This window comes from Pteropus alecto, unplaced genomic scaffold (genome assembly GCF_000325575.1).
Source record: "Pteropus alecto unplaced genomic scaffold, ASM32557v1 scaffold57, whole genome shotgun sequence".
Taxonomy (NCBI): Eukaryota; Metazoa; Chordata; class Mammalia; order Chiroptera; family Pteropodidae; genus Pteropus; species Pteropus alecto.
In genome coordinates this window covers 2,115,664-2,132,595 of record NW_006442508.1, presented here as the reverse complement: position 1 = coordinate 2,132,595, position 16,932 = coordinate 2,115,664, and the positions used below count along the sequence as shown (strand labels likewise).

The 16,932-nt window shown below is 35.2% G+C and overlaps 1 protein-coding gene and 1 pseudogene across 1 annotated transcript in view; both read right to left on the bottom strand.

Moving 5' to 3' along the window:
* Positions 1 to 14,255, bottom strand: part of SLC30A9 (solute carrier family 30 member 9) — a 69,428-nt gene extending 55,173 nt beyond the window's left edge. The window contains exons 1-2 of the mRNA XM_025040238.1: positions 14,021 to 14,255; positions 7,040 to 7,207 (exon numbers count right to left, since the gene is read on the bottom strand). Coding sequence (XP_024896006.1) covers positions 7,040 to 7,207; positions 14,021 to 14,132 — 280 coding nt within the window. The 5' untranslated portion in view covers positions 14,133 to 14,255. The remainder of the gene's footprint in view (positions 1 to 7,039; positions 7,208 to 14,020) is intronic.
* On the bottom strand, positions 8,156 to 8,274 carry LOC112471642 (annotated as a pseudogene).
* Positions 14,256 to 16,932: the final 2,677 nt, after the last annotated feature.

The following is a 16,932-nucleotide window of genomic DNA, read 5'->3' as shown; positions in this document are numbered from 1 at the left end:
GGACTGAGACAACAGGTTGAGGTGAGAATGGGAGATGAAGTAAAAGCAGCATTTGAACTTTTAGCAGGAGCTGGAAAGGAGCATGAAATCAAGGAAAGACTGGCTGCATTTCATATAGAAATAGGAATGATGAAGTAAAGGGAGAAACTGTGGTGTAGTAGATTATGAGAATAATCACAAGAGCAAAGTCCTTGGGCAGATGAGGTAGTTTCCACAACACACATCTCCAAAAACATGTAATGAAATAGAAATGAACTGTTCTCAAATGAACAGTAAGCACACTGATATTTAGAATATCAATGTGTTTAAATGATATGCAACACCATGAAATCTGACTACTTAAATAGTGGTACATTTGGACTTCTGAAATCTTATTGTCAGTTTTCAGTCCACCATCTTGTTTTCTTTGGTTTTATTTTTATTTTGCCTTTCCTGCCATCTGTTTGAAGTTTTCTATATTCAACTCCTACCCCCATCCCATGCTGATTTGGAATTTATAATATTGTTTCTATTGTTTTAATGATTCCACTTAAAAATTTAACATAATCTTTCTAACCATATATAAAATTATTCAGCATCTCTAACTTCCTCTAGGACAAAAAACTTTAACCACTGAAAACCTATCTTAATTAAAATTTTAACATTTAATATAAAAAAGGATTAGTATTTTTACTACCAATAGTTAATTTTACCAACACATTTTATCCATTTCTTGCTCTAGACTGTCTGTTTTTTATCATACCAACCCTTCCGTCCCTCTGGGTTCACTCAGCATCTTATAGAAATAGATACTTTAATAGTTTTTTTTCCTAATGCGGGTGGGTTAGTAATAAATGACATTTATCTTTATACATATGAAAATGTTTTTACTTTGCCTTAACTATAGAATGATTTAGACCAATGTAAAATTCTAAGGTAACATTTATTTTTCCTTTTACCCTTTCACGGGTATTACTCCAATCATTCCTCCCTTTGTTTTTGCATAGTTACTAATAAAAAGTCTACTTCAAAAGAGCAACAATCGGACTGAGAGTATTCTGACTTCTTTTTGGAAGCTTCTAAGTTGAGATATTTCTTGTTTTGGTTTTGGTTTTTAAATCTGTGGATTTCTTTTCATTTTCCCTGCTTAATACTCAAAGTACTTCTGAAGATTGTTTTTCTCAAATTCTGAAAAATTCTTATCCATTATCTCTTTATATACTTCTCTATCATTTCTCTGTTCTCTTTCTCTGAAATGCCTATTAAATGTAGGCTAGAGCATCATGCCTCTTAAAATGCTTTTCCATTTTGTTGAAAATCTTTTTGCTGTCCTTTGTGCATTCAAGCCGAATTTTAATTTATAAATTCTCTACTTGATTAACTGATCTATTATTTTATTTTAGTGATTACACTTTTGTTTCTAACATTTCTAGCTGGCCCTTTTCCAGATTTATGTGTTCTGGTTTTATTTCTATCAGTTTGTTTCAAAATATGTGAGTACTTCATTTAATAAATTCTTTTGAGGAAACTAAACATTTTAAAGCTGTTATTTTAATATTGAGTTAATTCATATTTGTTGATTTTTTTTTGGCTTTTTTAGCATCAGGATTCAGGTATTTTTTATTTTCAATTTTTATTGATATAATTGACATATAACGTGTAAATTTAAGTGTACAATGTGTTGATTTGATACATTTACATATTGCAATATGATCCTTCCTGTATTTTTATGTTTTGAATCTGCAATTATATTCTGAATTGGATATATCCTTTTACTCTCCTCCTCATGCTCTAGTGCTCAGAATGCAGTCTGATCCTACTGTCCTGAACCAGATCTATACTAGCAATTTGAATTCCTACCCCTCAATCCAATCTGAAAGCCAGGAAATAGTAGGTTTCAGTGCCAGTTCTTCCCCTAGCCTCTCTTCCCTACAGTCTCCTACAAGACATAGCCTCAAGTAACAAAAGAACGAGGCTACTTTCAGCCTCCAGTTGGGAGTGGGTGAAAAAATTCCAACAGTGAGTCTGACTCCAATACTGGCTATGCACGAAACATTTGTAAATCCACTACTTCAAACAAGTCAATCTGGTTGCCAGTGCCTGTTTACAAATCCAGAGCCTGGCCCTTTCCGTTTCATTTCTTGGATATAGCATGTCCTTTTTTGAGTCTAGCTGTCTCTTCAATTTTCTCTATGTTTTACCTGTCACTCCAATGAGTGACAAGTAAAACAGCTTCCTCAAAGCATCTATTTGCAATGGCATCTTCATCAGAATTTCTGCTTATCTAATACATCTTCTTTCAAGGCTTTTATGGATTAAATTAAATACCCAAAGGCTAAGCACTAACAAAGGTAAAACTCTTTGAAATAAAGGCAAAAATATTTTATGTAATTTTTAGTATATTTCTTAATTATTTTTCAGTTAAAGTCACTGGGGAAATGACTTAACGTGGTATATTATGTTTTGATAATGAAAACATGTACAGAAAATCCAAAAAGGCTTTAACTATCCACTAAATTCTAAGTAGGTTATGCTAGCACACTAGTAAGTTAAAGATGGGCTTAAAAACACTTCTATTTAAATAATAAATATAACAATGTCAATGTAACATATGACATTGAACAGTTAAATGATCAAAGTCATTCAGCCAAATCACATAAAATGAATTGTACTAAGACTGATATTTCTGGATATTCTTCTCACAACAAACTGTCTAGATGTTACTAATTATACAATGTTAAGAATCACAAAAGTTCTAGTAAATGGCTCAAATACATATATGAATTACTTTGCACACCGCTATCTTATAAACTTATACTGTATCACTGGAGTAGAATCTTTATGATTTCAATAAGTAACCAGATATTATCTATGAATATCTCTAGACATTTGGTTTTAAGCTCAAGTCCTGGCTGTTTGTCACACATCTGCTGTCATTAGCAAAATTAAAACTAATTTTACTGAAATTTAAAACATCTGAATGCTCCTTAAAAACTTAGATTCCTTAGCAAGTCTCTGCCTCTTAATGAGCTTTTCCTGACTTTATCATATGATCTGAATTATTCAAAAGTAAATCTCAAACCAGTAAACATACAAATTATCTTTCAATCAAGTAATTACTTGCTGTCTATCTGATAACAACGTCTATTTTGGCCTCAGCAAATTCTGAAAAACTGAGCCCAAAATAAAGCCATCAATAAACAATGTATTTCTAATATAAGAAAATAAACTAACATTTTTATTCCAGTCAGCAGAAAAAAAAAGAAGCATGGATTTCATGCATTTCAATTTCAAGCATTTTGCATAGTGGAGCCAACTTTATTTACGCCAGCAATTCTCCATCACAAAGAAAAGAAATTGGCTAAAACTAAACAGTAAGTCCAAAAGGAGGATGGGGCTTAGGCAAAAAGATGAAAAACAGGAATTATAAACAGAATATAGGTTTCTCAAGGAAACTGTATAATCATGCCCTGTGAAAGACATTCCACTGAAGAAAAAAGTGTTGAAATGTTTATTCTTCTTCAAACCCTCTTTTCTGATACTATACTCCCCTTGACTTTTCTCCTATCTCTGTGAGCTGCTCAAGTATTCTTTGCAGGCTCCTCTACTTCCACTTGTCCTTACTCACTTGTACTAGATTTTATCTCCTAACTCTAAGCATTCTCCCTGTTTCAAAGACACCCATGAACTTCAGTTACCACCTGGGTATAGCTAATATTTAAGTCTGTATCTCTAGGTTAGAACTCTACACATTCACTCATTTACAAATATTTATTAAACCCCTGCAAACCACTTCTTTAGGCACTGAGGTTCCTGCTGTCATTGGGCTTGCAAACAAGTGGGAGGTGAAGAAATAAATATTGAAATATAAGTCAATAATAAGTACAACCTACACAGAGAATTAAAATTAGGGTAATATTAAAGACTAGGTGGCTACTTTAGTTTGAGTGATTAAAGAATGACTATTCAATAAAATAATCTCAGGACTGGGGCGAAAAAAAAAGAATGACTGCAGAGCTGACATTTCAGCTATGATGTAAATGACCAACAGTAGTCAGCCAGGTGAAGTACACCTTAGAAAGAGAAAGCAACTGGAGCAAAGGCCCTGTAATGAGAGCAGACTTGGTATTTTTTTTTTCTTTTTAATTTTCAATTAGAGTTGACATTCAACATTATCTTATATTACTTTCAGGTATACAGCATTGTGGTTAGACATTTATATAATTTACCAAGTGATGCCTGACTAGTTTAGTACCCACCTGGTACTGTACACAGTTATTACAGTATTACTGACTACATTCCCTATACTGTACTTCACATCTCCGTGACTATTTAATCCCTTAGTATTTTCTAAGGTTCGGCTGAAACATAATGAGCAAGTTAGAGTGAAAGCAGAGATCCAAGGGAGGTTATTGCAGTAATCCAGCCAAGAGATGATGATGTCTCACAGCGTCGTACAGGCATACCTCATTTTATTGCGCTCTGCTTTACTGCACTTCACAGATATTGTGTTTTCATCAACATCAAGTAAAGACCCTCCACGAACAAAAAGATTACAACTCATTGAAGGCTCAGATGATGCTTAGCATTTTTAGCAATAAAGTAGTTTTTAATTAAGGTATGTACATTTTTTAGACATAATGCTATTGCACACTTAATAGACTGCATACTGTACAAATATCTTTTATATGCACTGGGAAACTCAAAACTTCGTTTGACTAGTTTTATTGCGGTATTCACTTTACTGCGGTGGTCTGGAATGAGGCCAAAATATCTCCGAGGTATGCCTTTAGTATACCCAATTGCCTACTAGTCATCTGGTAAGATGTCTCCGAGGTACCTACAATTTAGATGTTCAAAACTGGATCTTCTCATTGAAGTACACTCTCAATAGCTTTGGTATTCCTAATTTTAGATGCCAATGAAATCATCTCATCACCCAATCCAGTAACCAAGCACTGTCCTTTACTTGACCCTACCCTTCATTCTCCCAAATTCAATCACCAAGCCCTAACTATTCAGCTCTTAAATCTCCTGAGTTCATCTACTCCTTTAAAAACATCATTGCCATTAGCCTGGTCTAGACCTTCATATGTATCACTGCCTCCTTTGCAATCTGTTTTCCAGTATGCAACTAGTTATTATCTTTCTAAAACCTTAAATTTGATCAAGCACTTATCTACTTAGAATACTCCAATAGATTCCACTACCTACAAAACAAAGTCGAAACTCCTGAATAAGATCCTGATCTGACTACTATTTACCTCAAGTTTTATCTTTGGACTTTTGTAATTTTACTTCCTTTCTCCATCATTCATTACGCCAATACCTACTTTTCTTTCAGATCCCTAATTAGATATCATTTCTTTATGGAACCCTTTCCTAACCACTGAAGACTCAGGTGTCCCTCCGATATGCTGCTGCAGCATACAGTACTTCCCCTATCACAGTACTTACTCTACAATTTACATTTGTTCGCTTAATTTTCTGTTACAGCAATAAAGAGACTATAAATTCAGAGTTATTCTCATTTGCTGCCAAATAAAAAGTACTCAATAAATTACTGAATAAGTGAATAAAAGACTTCTTTTCAATGCTGCACAGCAAACTAGACAGCCTGAACAAAATCTTTTCAAATGCATTGCTAAGCTAGCAAAAAAGTGTTCTGTAGAGGGCAAAAAGGAAGGAAAAGCAAGACCTCTATAGCAGGGGTCTCCAACTCCCGGGCTGCGGACCGGTACCAGTCCATGGCCTGTTAGGAACTGGGCCACATGGCAGGTGAGTGGTGGGCAAGTGAGCAAAGCTTCACCTGTATTTGCAGCCACTCCCCAGCGCTAGCATCACCACCTCAGCTCCACTTCAGATCATCAGGCAGTAGATTCTCACTGGAGCACCGGTCCCTGGTGCCAAAAAGGTTGGGAATCACTGCTCTGTAGAATAAGTGAGCATTGCAACAAAGCCAGCTTTTTACCTGGTGATTTCTGTTGACGCTTATACTCTTCGAGCTTCTACTTTCATGGCTGCAAGGAGCCTGAGAGACCAGAGAATAAGAGTAGTTCTGCTCCAGATGGTAAATCTAACAGGAGAGATACTCAGGAAAAAAGCTACATACATGGTGTAACTGTGAACTAGAAATAATACATCCGGAATGGAACAGCGTGCCTACCTTTACTCTGCTATTAAGTAGTGGAGAAGAAAAGGATTCTCCTGAAAATCCTAAGGACAGGTCAACCTTCATGCAAGCTTGCAGCAGAATTCATACAACCAATGTTGTCAAAAAAATGTGAAGCAGAAAATTTAATTTAATGTGATTTCAAGTTGTTTTCCTAGCAGCTAACCGAGGCAAAAGAAAACCATGCAGGACCACATCCTCAATTCAAAGAGACATCAATTAGTTCAAGATATAAAACTGCATGGAAAATGAACTCTTGGTTAAAAAAAAAACACAGATATGGAATCATGAGAGCAAGAAACAGAGAAAAAAGATAATATAGTGGGAACCAAAAGATTTCAGATAGCATAATATTCAGTCTTAGAATATAAAATAGCTATATTTAATATGGCTAATAAAAGAGAAGTTTGAAAATATAAGCAAGGAACATGAGACCAACCAAGTAAGGTGAAAAATACTTTCTAGATATAAAAAATATAATCACTGAAATTAAAACCCAACATATATATTAACCAGCAAATTAGAGGTAACTAAATAGGAAATTAGTGAACTAGGCAAACTTAAAGAAATAATTCAAAATTTGGGCCAGAAAATATGACAGAAATAAAAATATAAGACTCAGAAAATGATAGAGGAGTTTAGAGACATGGAAAATAAAGAAGATGTGACATATTTCTAATTAGAGTTCCAAAAAGAGATAATAGAGAAATGGGAAAAGATAATATTTGAAGGGATAGTAACAGAGAATGGTAGAATTCCAGAATTGTAGAAAAATACCAATAAAAATGTTTTATAGGTTAGGTCTAGCAAACATTCAAGGAACAAATATTCTTACACAAACTATTCCATTATATAGGAAAAAAATGATTTTAAAACATTTATACATACCTGCTTCATCAAACGATGGTACTTTTTTTACTCTGAGAGTTTGTGATCCCTGTCCTTCTTTCTGAACATTTGTAGAGTACAGCTTTACTTGATTCAGTGTACAAAAGCATGGGTGACTACAGGGAACCATGTTTGAAACGTTTCCAAATGTCGCTAAATTCTGCCATTCTAAAAGAAAAAAAATACTTCAATTTCAAAAAAACTCACAAGGATTTTTATACCCAATAAAACATACCTACTATGATTAGAAAAAGAATAGTTTTACAGAATAACAGTAAAACTTTCATACTAGAAGATACCCAAATATAAAATGCCAACCCATCTTCTCCACTGGAGGTGTTTCATACAGGGACTAAATTCTGTAAATTAAAAATAAGAATAATATTCCTATTTTCTCTTAATTTGTAAATTTATTCATATGGAAACTTTAAAAATATATAAAATTAGACAAAACATTCATATTATTCACTGAAAAGTGTCTGGCATATAATACTCTTTATCTTGTATGCTGGTTGCATGCCAAAAAAAATTGGCTTAATGTACTTTTGAAAATACAGAATTCTTAAAGTGGGAGCAGCTCAGGAGGGCTTTGTACTCAAAAGTCCTATATACTGAACTACTCAAAATTACCGTGTCCTTTCTGCTAGTTGGAAATTTTTTTCATTTCACAGTAAGTGAATTAATCAGTCACTCATACTGTCACTGATTTTTTTTTTTAAATCAGATTAGTTCAACATTTGGTGAAATGTCTCAGTGTATGGGAATTTTAATTGAGGGAAGAGTAGATTAATTATGAAGCACTTCAGTTGCTGCATCTGTGGGCTTCAGAGGGCTGAAATACAAAAAAATATATTCCGCACTTGCACCGAAGCGGTAGAAAAGCAAATCTGTTTCTACTCTCATGTGATACCTCCTTCTCTTTTTTATGAGTACTTAGAATTCTCCTTTCTAAAAAAAACTTGAAAATCCTATCTAGATAGGATTTATTTTCTAAAGTTTTAGGTGTACTAATGAGATATTTTTAGAGATAGTTAAGTTTGTCCCAGTGTGGTGGGTTAAACACTTGAGTTGAAACTTTTCTAAATGCTTAATAATAATCTTATTTTTTTTTTTTTATGCCTACAGTACCTGCTCTTCCTAGGTGGTCTTCCATCCAAGTACTAAATAGGCCCGACCCTGCTTAGCTTCCACGATTAGACGGGATCGGGCGTGTTCAGGGTAGCATGGCCGTAGACTATAATAACCTTACAAAAATGTTAGTTCATGTATGTGCATTCAGATATGCTTTTGGATATTAAAAAAAAAAAACTTTTCTTAATAGGTCACAGAATTAATCAGGAATACAAGTTACTATAAATGCTGTGGATAATTTGAAAAGCATGAGGAATATAAGGGAACCAAAGTATTCACTCAAGTTTCAGGCGTGGACTTGTTTTTTTGAAAAACTTCCTGATGTCAACTTATTCTTTCATTTATTTGGCAAATAATTGTTGAAGGCTCAGTATGTTTTTGGTCATTTGCTTCTATTTCTTAAAAGGTGAGTAAAGCAAATACAACAATGTATCTTCTTGCATATTAAAATATATAGGCTTCAGACAAAATTAATTAGTGAAGCAAAAGATAAAGCAAATACTTCCAAGAAACCCAACCTCCAGGAAAGCATCTTCTTCACCATGGCCACTGGTGTTCTGACTTGTCAGCCCTACTCAAAATATCTTTTGTGATTATTACATAACAAAGACAATATGCCACAACACTTTTTTTCACCCACTGATGAAATGCTTTTGTAGAGATTGTGTTAAAATGTTTAGAGATAACTCCAGTCTAAAAATTCAAGGTTCTCCTTCTATTTTAAAACAGTACAGAAAATTTCAAACATGCAAACTGCCCACCCTCAACAATTATCAACTCAGTCAACCATGTCTCATCTCTATCTACACCATTATCTCCTCACCTCTATATTAATTTGCTGCAAATCTCACACATAAACTTATTTCACTCATAAACATTTCAGTATGTATTCTGAGACAAACTTTTTAAAACACAGCCACATCATCATTATAATTAAAAAGAAAAAATTCCTTAATATCATCAATTTCCAATTTCCACTTGTTACAAGCATTACAATTTTTTTGTGTGAACTGATCCTAATAAGGTCCACATACTGCAATTGACTGAGATGTATTTTAAGTCTCTTTTAAGCTACAGGAAGTCCTTCCGGAGCAGAAACCAAGTTGTCCTAAAATTTTGTCCTAGTAGTTTCCTAGTCTAAATTTTGCTAATTTAATTTGCTGGTGTAGTTTATCCTGTTCTATATGTCTCGAAAATTGATGGATCTAAAATCCTTATCCAAATTCTGATTCTTTTTATTAGGACAACACTACTTGTTAAGTAGTGATAGTTCTTTCATCAGTAGCTAGGTAATATTTGGTTGTCTCTTCATTTGTGATAGCATAAGTTGTTGTTCAACACCTAGAACCATTTATTCATTAGGTACAAAATGGTGATATTTTAACTTTATCACTTCTTCATTTTTTAGAATACTTCTACAAAGAGAATAACCCCTCATTTATTTGGTTACCTAGCAGTATAGTTCATATAGGAAAATCAGGCTAAATGTTTAATTCTTTCCCTTTATTTACGAGTTCTCAAAACGACTTCATAACTTACCATCCTGCAGTAGTGACACTTTGTGTGTGCCTGTATCACTATGATTTCATAGATTTAAACATAATTTGATGTATTTCAATCCAGTTTAATCATTTTCCTGATTAATACTCAAATGGTCTCATTTTTGGCTAGTAGTCTCCTCAAATTGACTCCTGTGTCCTTTGGACACTATCCTAGTAATCTTTGATAGCTTCCTTGCTAGATGTTTTGAACAGTCCTTAGTTTCTAACTTCAGTAGAATTTCAGATATCAGTAACTTTAAAAGTACACATTTGGCATTAAAATAAGATTGAAAATTGCACAGAACTTACAGAATACATTACCACCTTTAACATTTTATATTCTAAAAATACACAGGACCACATTTGAGTCAATAAAATATAGTACCTAACATAACAGCAGAAACATAACTATCTGTTGAATAAATTATTAAATTCATTAATTCTAGGAGGCAGAAAGATAGTAAAATATATTTCCCGCCATTAACACCCTTTCTTCAAGGTAACTTCTAAAATAAGCTACATACAGAAGATTAGTATTAAGTTTGGAGCTCATTGTTCTATGGGCGTGAACAAGGATCTTCTTATTGCTATACGTATAAGGGATGTTTCTTCATCAAAACTGCAGAGCCACTGATGTCTTTATTAGTTGAGTCACAATAATCACTCTTCTTTCTCTGCTTTTTACTGTTAGTGCCTTTGTAATGACCACCTCTACTAATCACTACTTCTCTCTCCAATGTTTTATCACCTACCACAAACTCTGGTTTTCAGAGGAAATTTGGCCTTTTTACAGACTAGAACAAACAAAACAAACACTTTTTCTCCCATGTAAACTGACAATTCTGCCTACCGTGTATGTTGCTTAGGTAATAACAATAACCCAAAACAGATTTCTTATAGTTTGGAATGTTTATTTCTGGATAACTTCAGGCCCAGAGTCAAATTTATACCCTAAGTCTTCCAGAGGTCAAGTGGCCAATAAAAATGTGTTTCATACTCACTAATAAGCATAGAAATATGTTTAAAGGATTTACTACTCATTGCTTACTACTGATTGGGACATATAGTTGAATGGTGTTTTAGAGGTCAGCAAATAGGAACCCTGGACACCAGACTAATAGTATTCAGGAGCAGAAAGAAACCTGCTGAGGCAAGCTGTGGGGGCCAGGTGTGGGGAGCCTGATGGGTGGTGGTGGTAGGGTATAAAATGAGGTCTGAGAGGTATTAGAGCCTTTTAGGCCATAGATTTAAAAAAAAGGGGGCAATGTTTTTAAAATATCACTGATTATTGTGTGAAGAATGGATTGGAAAGGGGAATGTGTGAATAAGGAGATCATTTAGAGGTTATTATAGTTATCTAGGCAAACAAGTTGTGGTTGTGCTATAATGGCTGGCAATGGAGATGGAGAGAATTGCATGGCTTTGATATGTTTTGGAATATAAATTATAAATTGTGGTAATATAGGTAAAGGACAGTGACACTTGCGAAATTCTTAATATATTAGGTATTGTTAGTGCTTTTTTTACTTTATCTAAGCAATTAACAAGAGTTAAGGCATTAGAGATGTATGCCAAGAGGCAGTGCAGAAAGATGTCAGCATCTCATGTTCTTTACCTAAAAAAAAAAAAAAAAGATTCCTTGTTGCTTACTCTGTTTCTGGAGAAAAATCACATTAGCAATAGTTTTCTAGGTTGAACTACCTGGTCTTGGTTATTTTTTTCTTGCATTTTTGGCTAGCTGAAAGTATAAAAGTAAACTAGAGATAGTGTGTTAATATCAGCAGTAATAATATTAGAAGTAATTCTGCAATGGAAATATTCTTAGTTTTTAAATATTAGGCACTGTTTCGAAAATAAAGAAAATTATAAGGTATAAGTAAAAATTATGCATACTCCAGATATTTCACCAGTCACATTTACAATAGTTGAAATCATACTGTATTGTCTCTTGCTTCTTTTTCATGCAACATTATAACTGGAGTGTTTTTCCATGTTATTAGAAGTTTTTATTGAATACACAAAGAAAATATAGGGACCTCTCATAACTTAATCATTCTGCTGTTTCCAGTTTTTGCTGTGATAAATACTACTATGAAGAACAGTTTTTGCTTTATGGGCCCAGAAAGCTTCTGCTATGCTACTCTGCTTATTATGTGTTTTAAATTTACAGTAACCTCTTTAATAATAGGTATAACAGTGATTTAGTTTTTACTATGTAAGTACTTAAAAATTTTGGGAAAAAACTACTGAAATAGTCTCTTTAGTAAAGAGACTGACCTCTGGAAGACTTAGGGTATAAGTTTGACTCTAGGCCTGAAGTTACCCAGAAATAAAACAACTCATTCATTTCCTTTGCCCACTTTTCTACTGGAATGTGCATAGGGTTGTAAAAATTCTTTATTATTTGGGATACTAACTTTATAACTGCACTATCTAATACAGTAGCCACTGTTTATTGAGCACCTGACATGTGGCTAGTCTGAACTAAGATGTGCTGTAAGTGTAAAATACACAATAGACTTCAAAAATTTAGTACAAAATGATGTAAAATATCTCAATAATTTTTATATTGACTACATGTTGGAATATATTAACTATAATGGATAAAATATATTATTAAAATTAATTTCATGTTTTTATTTTTTTAAATATGGCTATCAAACAACTCAAAATTACACACACAGCTCACATTATATTTCTTTTGTACAATGCTTCTCTAAAATAGTTTTCCTTTTCACCTTTAAATGTTTTCAGTGTTAGTTTGACAAATGGGCATTTCTCATTTTTAAGTATGCAAATAAAGCAAGTTTCCCTCAAGGTTTTCTCTGCTTATTCTTTATAAGTTTTTCCCAGCCTCAAATTCTCCCACAAAGGATGGATGAGATAAAGAGCACACAATTTTTGACATAATGACAGCTACAGAGAATTGGGATTACAAATTACACTATTTCAACTCCTTTTTTACCAAGACTTGAAGGGCAGACTAACCTAAATTAAAAAACCACTACACCTAATTTAAGTGTAAAATGCTGAAATTGCTTGGTTAATAGAAGCAATTATGCTATAAAGTTTACTTGGGTATTTTGGAGTACAGTATAACCACTTTGCTCATAAAGTTGGCTATACTGCCAACGCAGGAAATTTCAACAACTATACTTTTCTATCACCACCAAAAAGCCCAAGAACAGTGCTGTTGAAATTAAAACCCTTCTGAAATTTTAAGGGCCAGTTTTTAGTTACTGCAAATAAAAGATACGAATATATTCTTATCTGCACAGCATAGGCATTGTAGTCTATATTACTTATAAACTTGAATGACTTGAGTAAAACTTTCAACTTCTTACTGCGAGGTCACAAACATGCCACAAGTTTTTTCAAACATGAATTTTTGAGAATTTTTCTGTAAATACTCTTTGCATCCCCAAGAATCTCGGGGTGGGTTTGGTTCAGTTTTCCCCTTCATTGTTCCTATCAGTTCTCAAGCGTCAAGCAAGCTATGGTACGCCAAGTTATGGCCAAAACGGAAGTAAGCCTGAACAAAATTTACAGTTCAACGTTATTTTGGAAACTGTCGGACAATTTAAAATTGAGTCAGAAAAGAATGTTGAAGTAGAGGGATAAAAATTCTCGTCAACACTTTCTGGGTTACAACTGTGATAGATAATTTTTCACTAAAAAGAATGTTCAACGGAACTTAAGAGTTCTTTGGTTTTTCGGTCCAAAATTGGGCTCACTCAATGACTGTGGGATGGTCAGTCCCTATTTCTTAACAATAATTCGGAAAACCTGAATAGCACCCACACACAAACCCGCCGCCGCCTTCCTCCTAAGAAATTAAAAAAAAAAAAAAAAAAACAAGTTGGGAATAAGAAAGGAGTAGGTAGAGAAAATTTACTCAGCCAAAAATACTTAATAAAGATGAGTCAGTGAGTTCAAAAGACCCTGGAACTTTGTGGAGTAATTTCCCACTGCTGGGGGCGACCGGGGGAGGCACCACCAGACACTGCGATGCGCACATCATGTTCTATGTGGTAAAAACTAATCAGCTTCTCATAAGTGACTCGGCCTGTGAGCTGCTCGCAAATTTCCGCCGGGGCTGAGCTAGAACCGTAGGTGAGACCGGGGTCAAGAAGGCCAGTCAGGAGCCCCTGGGGGTTGCGCGGCCCTAAATGCAAAGGCGGAGACCTGAAGGGAAGGTTCTGAGGTTGGAGAAAAGGCAAGTAGGCATATTGTCCGAGACGAAGCGCCGAGCCGGCCTGGTCCTCCAGCCCTTACTCCCGCGGAGTCAGCGCGGGGGCTGGACACTCACCCTGGCGCTCGCTGAAGACGCGGGCCGCCGCCCTGCAGCGCAGACGAAGCCGGCACAGGGAGGACCAGCTACATCTGTGGGCCGCAGCGGCGGCGGCCAAGCCCGGTAACATCCTGGCGGGGCAAAGGCCCCTACTCGGTCACCGCCTCCCACCTCCTCGCCGCCGCCACCAACTGACTCCATAGACTGACACTAGCAAACATTAACGCTTGCGCCGCCTCGGGCGGCCACAGTGACCCGGAAACGATAGCGTTATTTAGCGACGCCCGCCGCGGAGGCAGCGGAAGTGACGTAACGCGCATCGCGCATCGCAAGACTGCGTCCTCGGACCAGGACTCGGTGGTGTGGGGAGGGCGTGGCTGCAAGTGAAGTTTAGTAGGTGTTCCTTTCTTCTCCGGCGCCTGTACTTTTACGCCTTGCTTTGACGTTATCGCGTAAATTGTTTGCAGCTTAACAGCCAAGAAAAACTTGGGAGAGGTGACAGCCACTGGGGTCTCTGTATCTTTTTTTCTGGGCTTGAAACCTGGACCTTGTTTTGGAAATGAAAGGAGGCTTCCCGGATAAGCCCTAACGGAGGCCAACGTGTTTTCAGTACTCTCCGAACCTTTACTAAAATACATCATTCTTCGCCTGTAGCACCACTGTGAACCCAACACCGTGAAGGGAAGTACTCACTTCGGAATTAGTTACTTGCCTACTAGCCTCTGAACCTCAGATTCTCGTCTGTAATACGAGAATGACACTTTTATAAATTCAGGATTTGTCTGCGTAATCGGAAATGTACAGATGTGAAAACAGGAGTTAGTCTGGTCCTGGAGAGAAAGAGACCGTAACAATGTAACCAGGGCATTAACTGCTTCTCTCTGACATATTCATTCAGGTCTTAGCTCAAACTCGAGAGGCCTCCTTGACCAACCTTGCTGTAGTAGGCCTGATTATTCTCTGCCTTTGTGCCGTGTATGCATTTCTTAAAGACCCTTACCCCTATTTGAAATTATCTACTTTTTTTTTTTTCTGTCTCAGAATAGAAAAATAAGCATCCCGAATCTGTAATCTTGTGTTTTGTTTCCAAGGGACTAAAACAATGGCATAAATAAATTGAGTGGAGTGCACAGTGGTTTGTTTTTAAATTACTCTGAATCACTTAACTGTATTACTACACAATAACTATTTCAAGGGGAAATAAATTAGCATGTTCTTAATTTTAAGAGAATCAACAGTCTTTTATGCTGATTTAGATAAGTACAACCAGATTAATGAAGTCATGGTGATTAAATTATCACAAAGTTGGTAAGCAAATTTAACTTTAAGACATAATTTAAACATTAAGTGGTCAAACATTTTAAAATGCTGTTCCATAAATATTCATAACCTCAAGGTTACTCAAATCTAATTACTAGATTTGAACAGAAATTCAACTTTATGATATAAAATACATGAAGTCTTAACTAATTTTATGGTAACTATGTAAATATTAACCTTTGCTATAATGCTAACATAAATGCTTTGGATTCTTAAGGTAGCCCCTGGTTTCAACTATCATTTTAATCAAAATTGATCAAAGCTTCTTAGAGTTTATTTTTATTAGGTACAATAGGATTTTAATTTTCTTGTTGTTTATTGGTATTTTCTAATTCTTAGGGGAATATTCCTTTTGAGATTAAAAAAACTTTTAAAATGCATTTTTTGCAGGGTTGTTAAAATAATTTTAATAACACAGCTGTGTGATGGGTATAACAATGCTGGTGAATAGTACATTTTCACCATGTGTTTCTGTTTTCCTCCCCTTCTTTCCCCTGATATAGCTGGGCCATAACTTGACTTAGACACTGTATTAATTTTGATAAATCTCCAAAAACTTTGACTTGCCAAATAAGTTTGAAGAATAAAGTGGCTCATGCTGTTATCTTGTTTAATCCTCACAATGCTGTATCACATAATAAGGTCTCCAGTAGAGAAGAATTTATATATAAATGGTTTCCACCACACACACACCCTTTTCCTCAGAGGTTATCGAACAAGTTTGAGATTACAGTTATTATAGCTGGGAAAATCAAGTTACTAAATACTCCTGGGGACAAGAGAGATTTAACTGTTTGATATCCTTGAGAGAAATAAACTGGGGACTGAGAGCATGTGGATTTGGTACTTTTGGGGAGGGCAGCATTTGTGAAGCATTTTTTCCCCAAAGCCATAGTTGGGGGTGCCAAGAAAAATTCTAATTTTTTCAAAATTTAACTTTTTATTATAGTATAACACAAAAGGCACAAATCTTAAGGGCACAGCTCTAAGAATTTTACCTGGTGAAGAAAACTGTAACCAGTACCCAGCACTACCACCTTCCTAGAAGCCTCTCTTCCAGACACTACCCTCCTACCCACTAATCTTGCCTCTAACATAGATTAATCCGGTGATATATATACTTTATATGCATGAATTATACATTATGTATCAGAATATACGAAAAAGTCTGACTTCTTTATCTCAACATTATGTTTGTGGGATTTATCCATATTGTTGTGTTCATTCTCATTGTTATAAAGGATTCCATTATGTGAGTATCCCACAGTTTATCGATTCTACTGGTGATTAGCATTTGGGTAGTTCCAGTTTGGGGCTATTAGAAATTATGGATATGTATATGCATTTCCGTTGGATATATTCCTAGGACTGAAATAACCAGTCATAGGGTATGCAAACTCCCAGATTCAGCAGTTACTAGCAGTTTCCAAAGTAATTATACTAGTACTCCCAACAGCAGTGTGTGAAAATTCTGTTTGCTCACAACTGTACCAATATTTGCTACTATTTTTTTGTTATTATTTTAGCCATTATGAAGTGGTATGGCATTGTGATTTTAATTTGCATTTCCTTGATGATAAATGAAGTTGGTTGCCTTTTCAAATGTATAT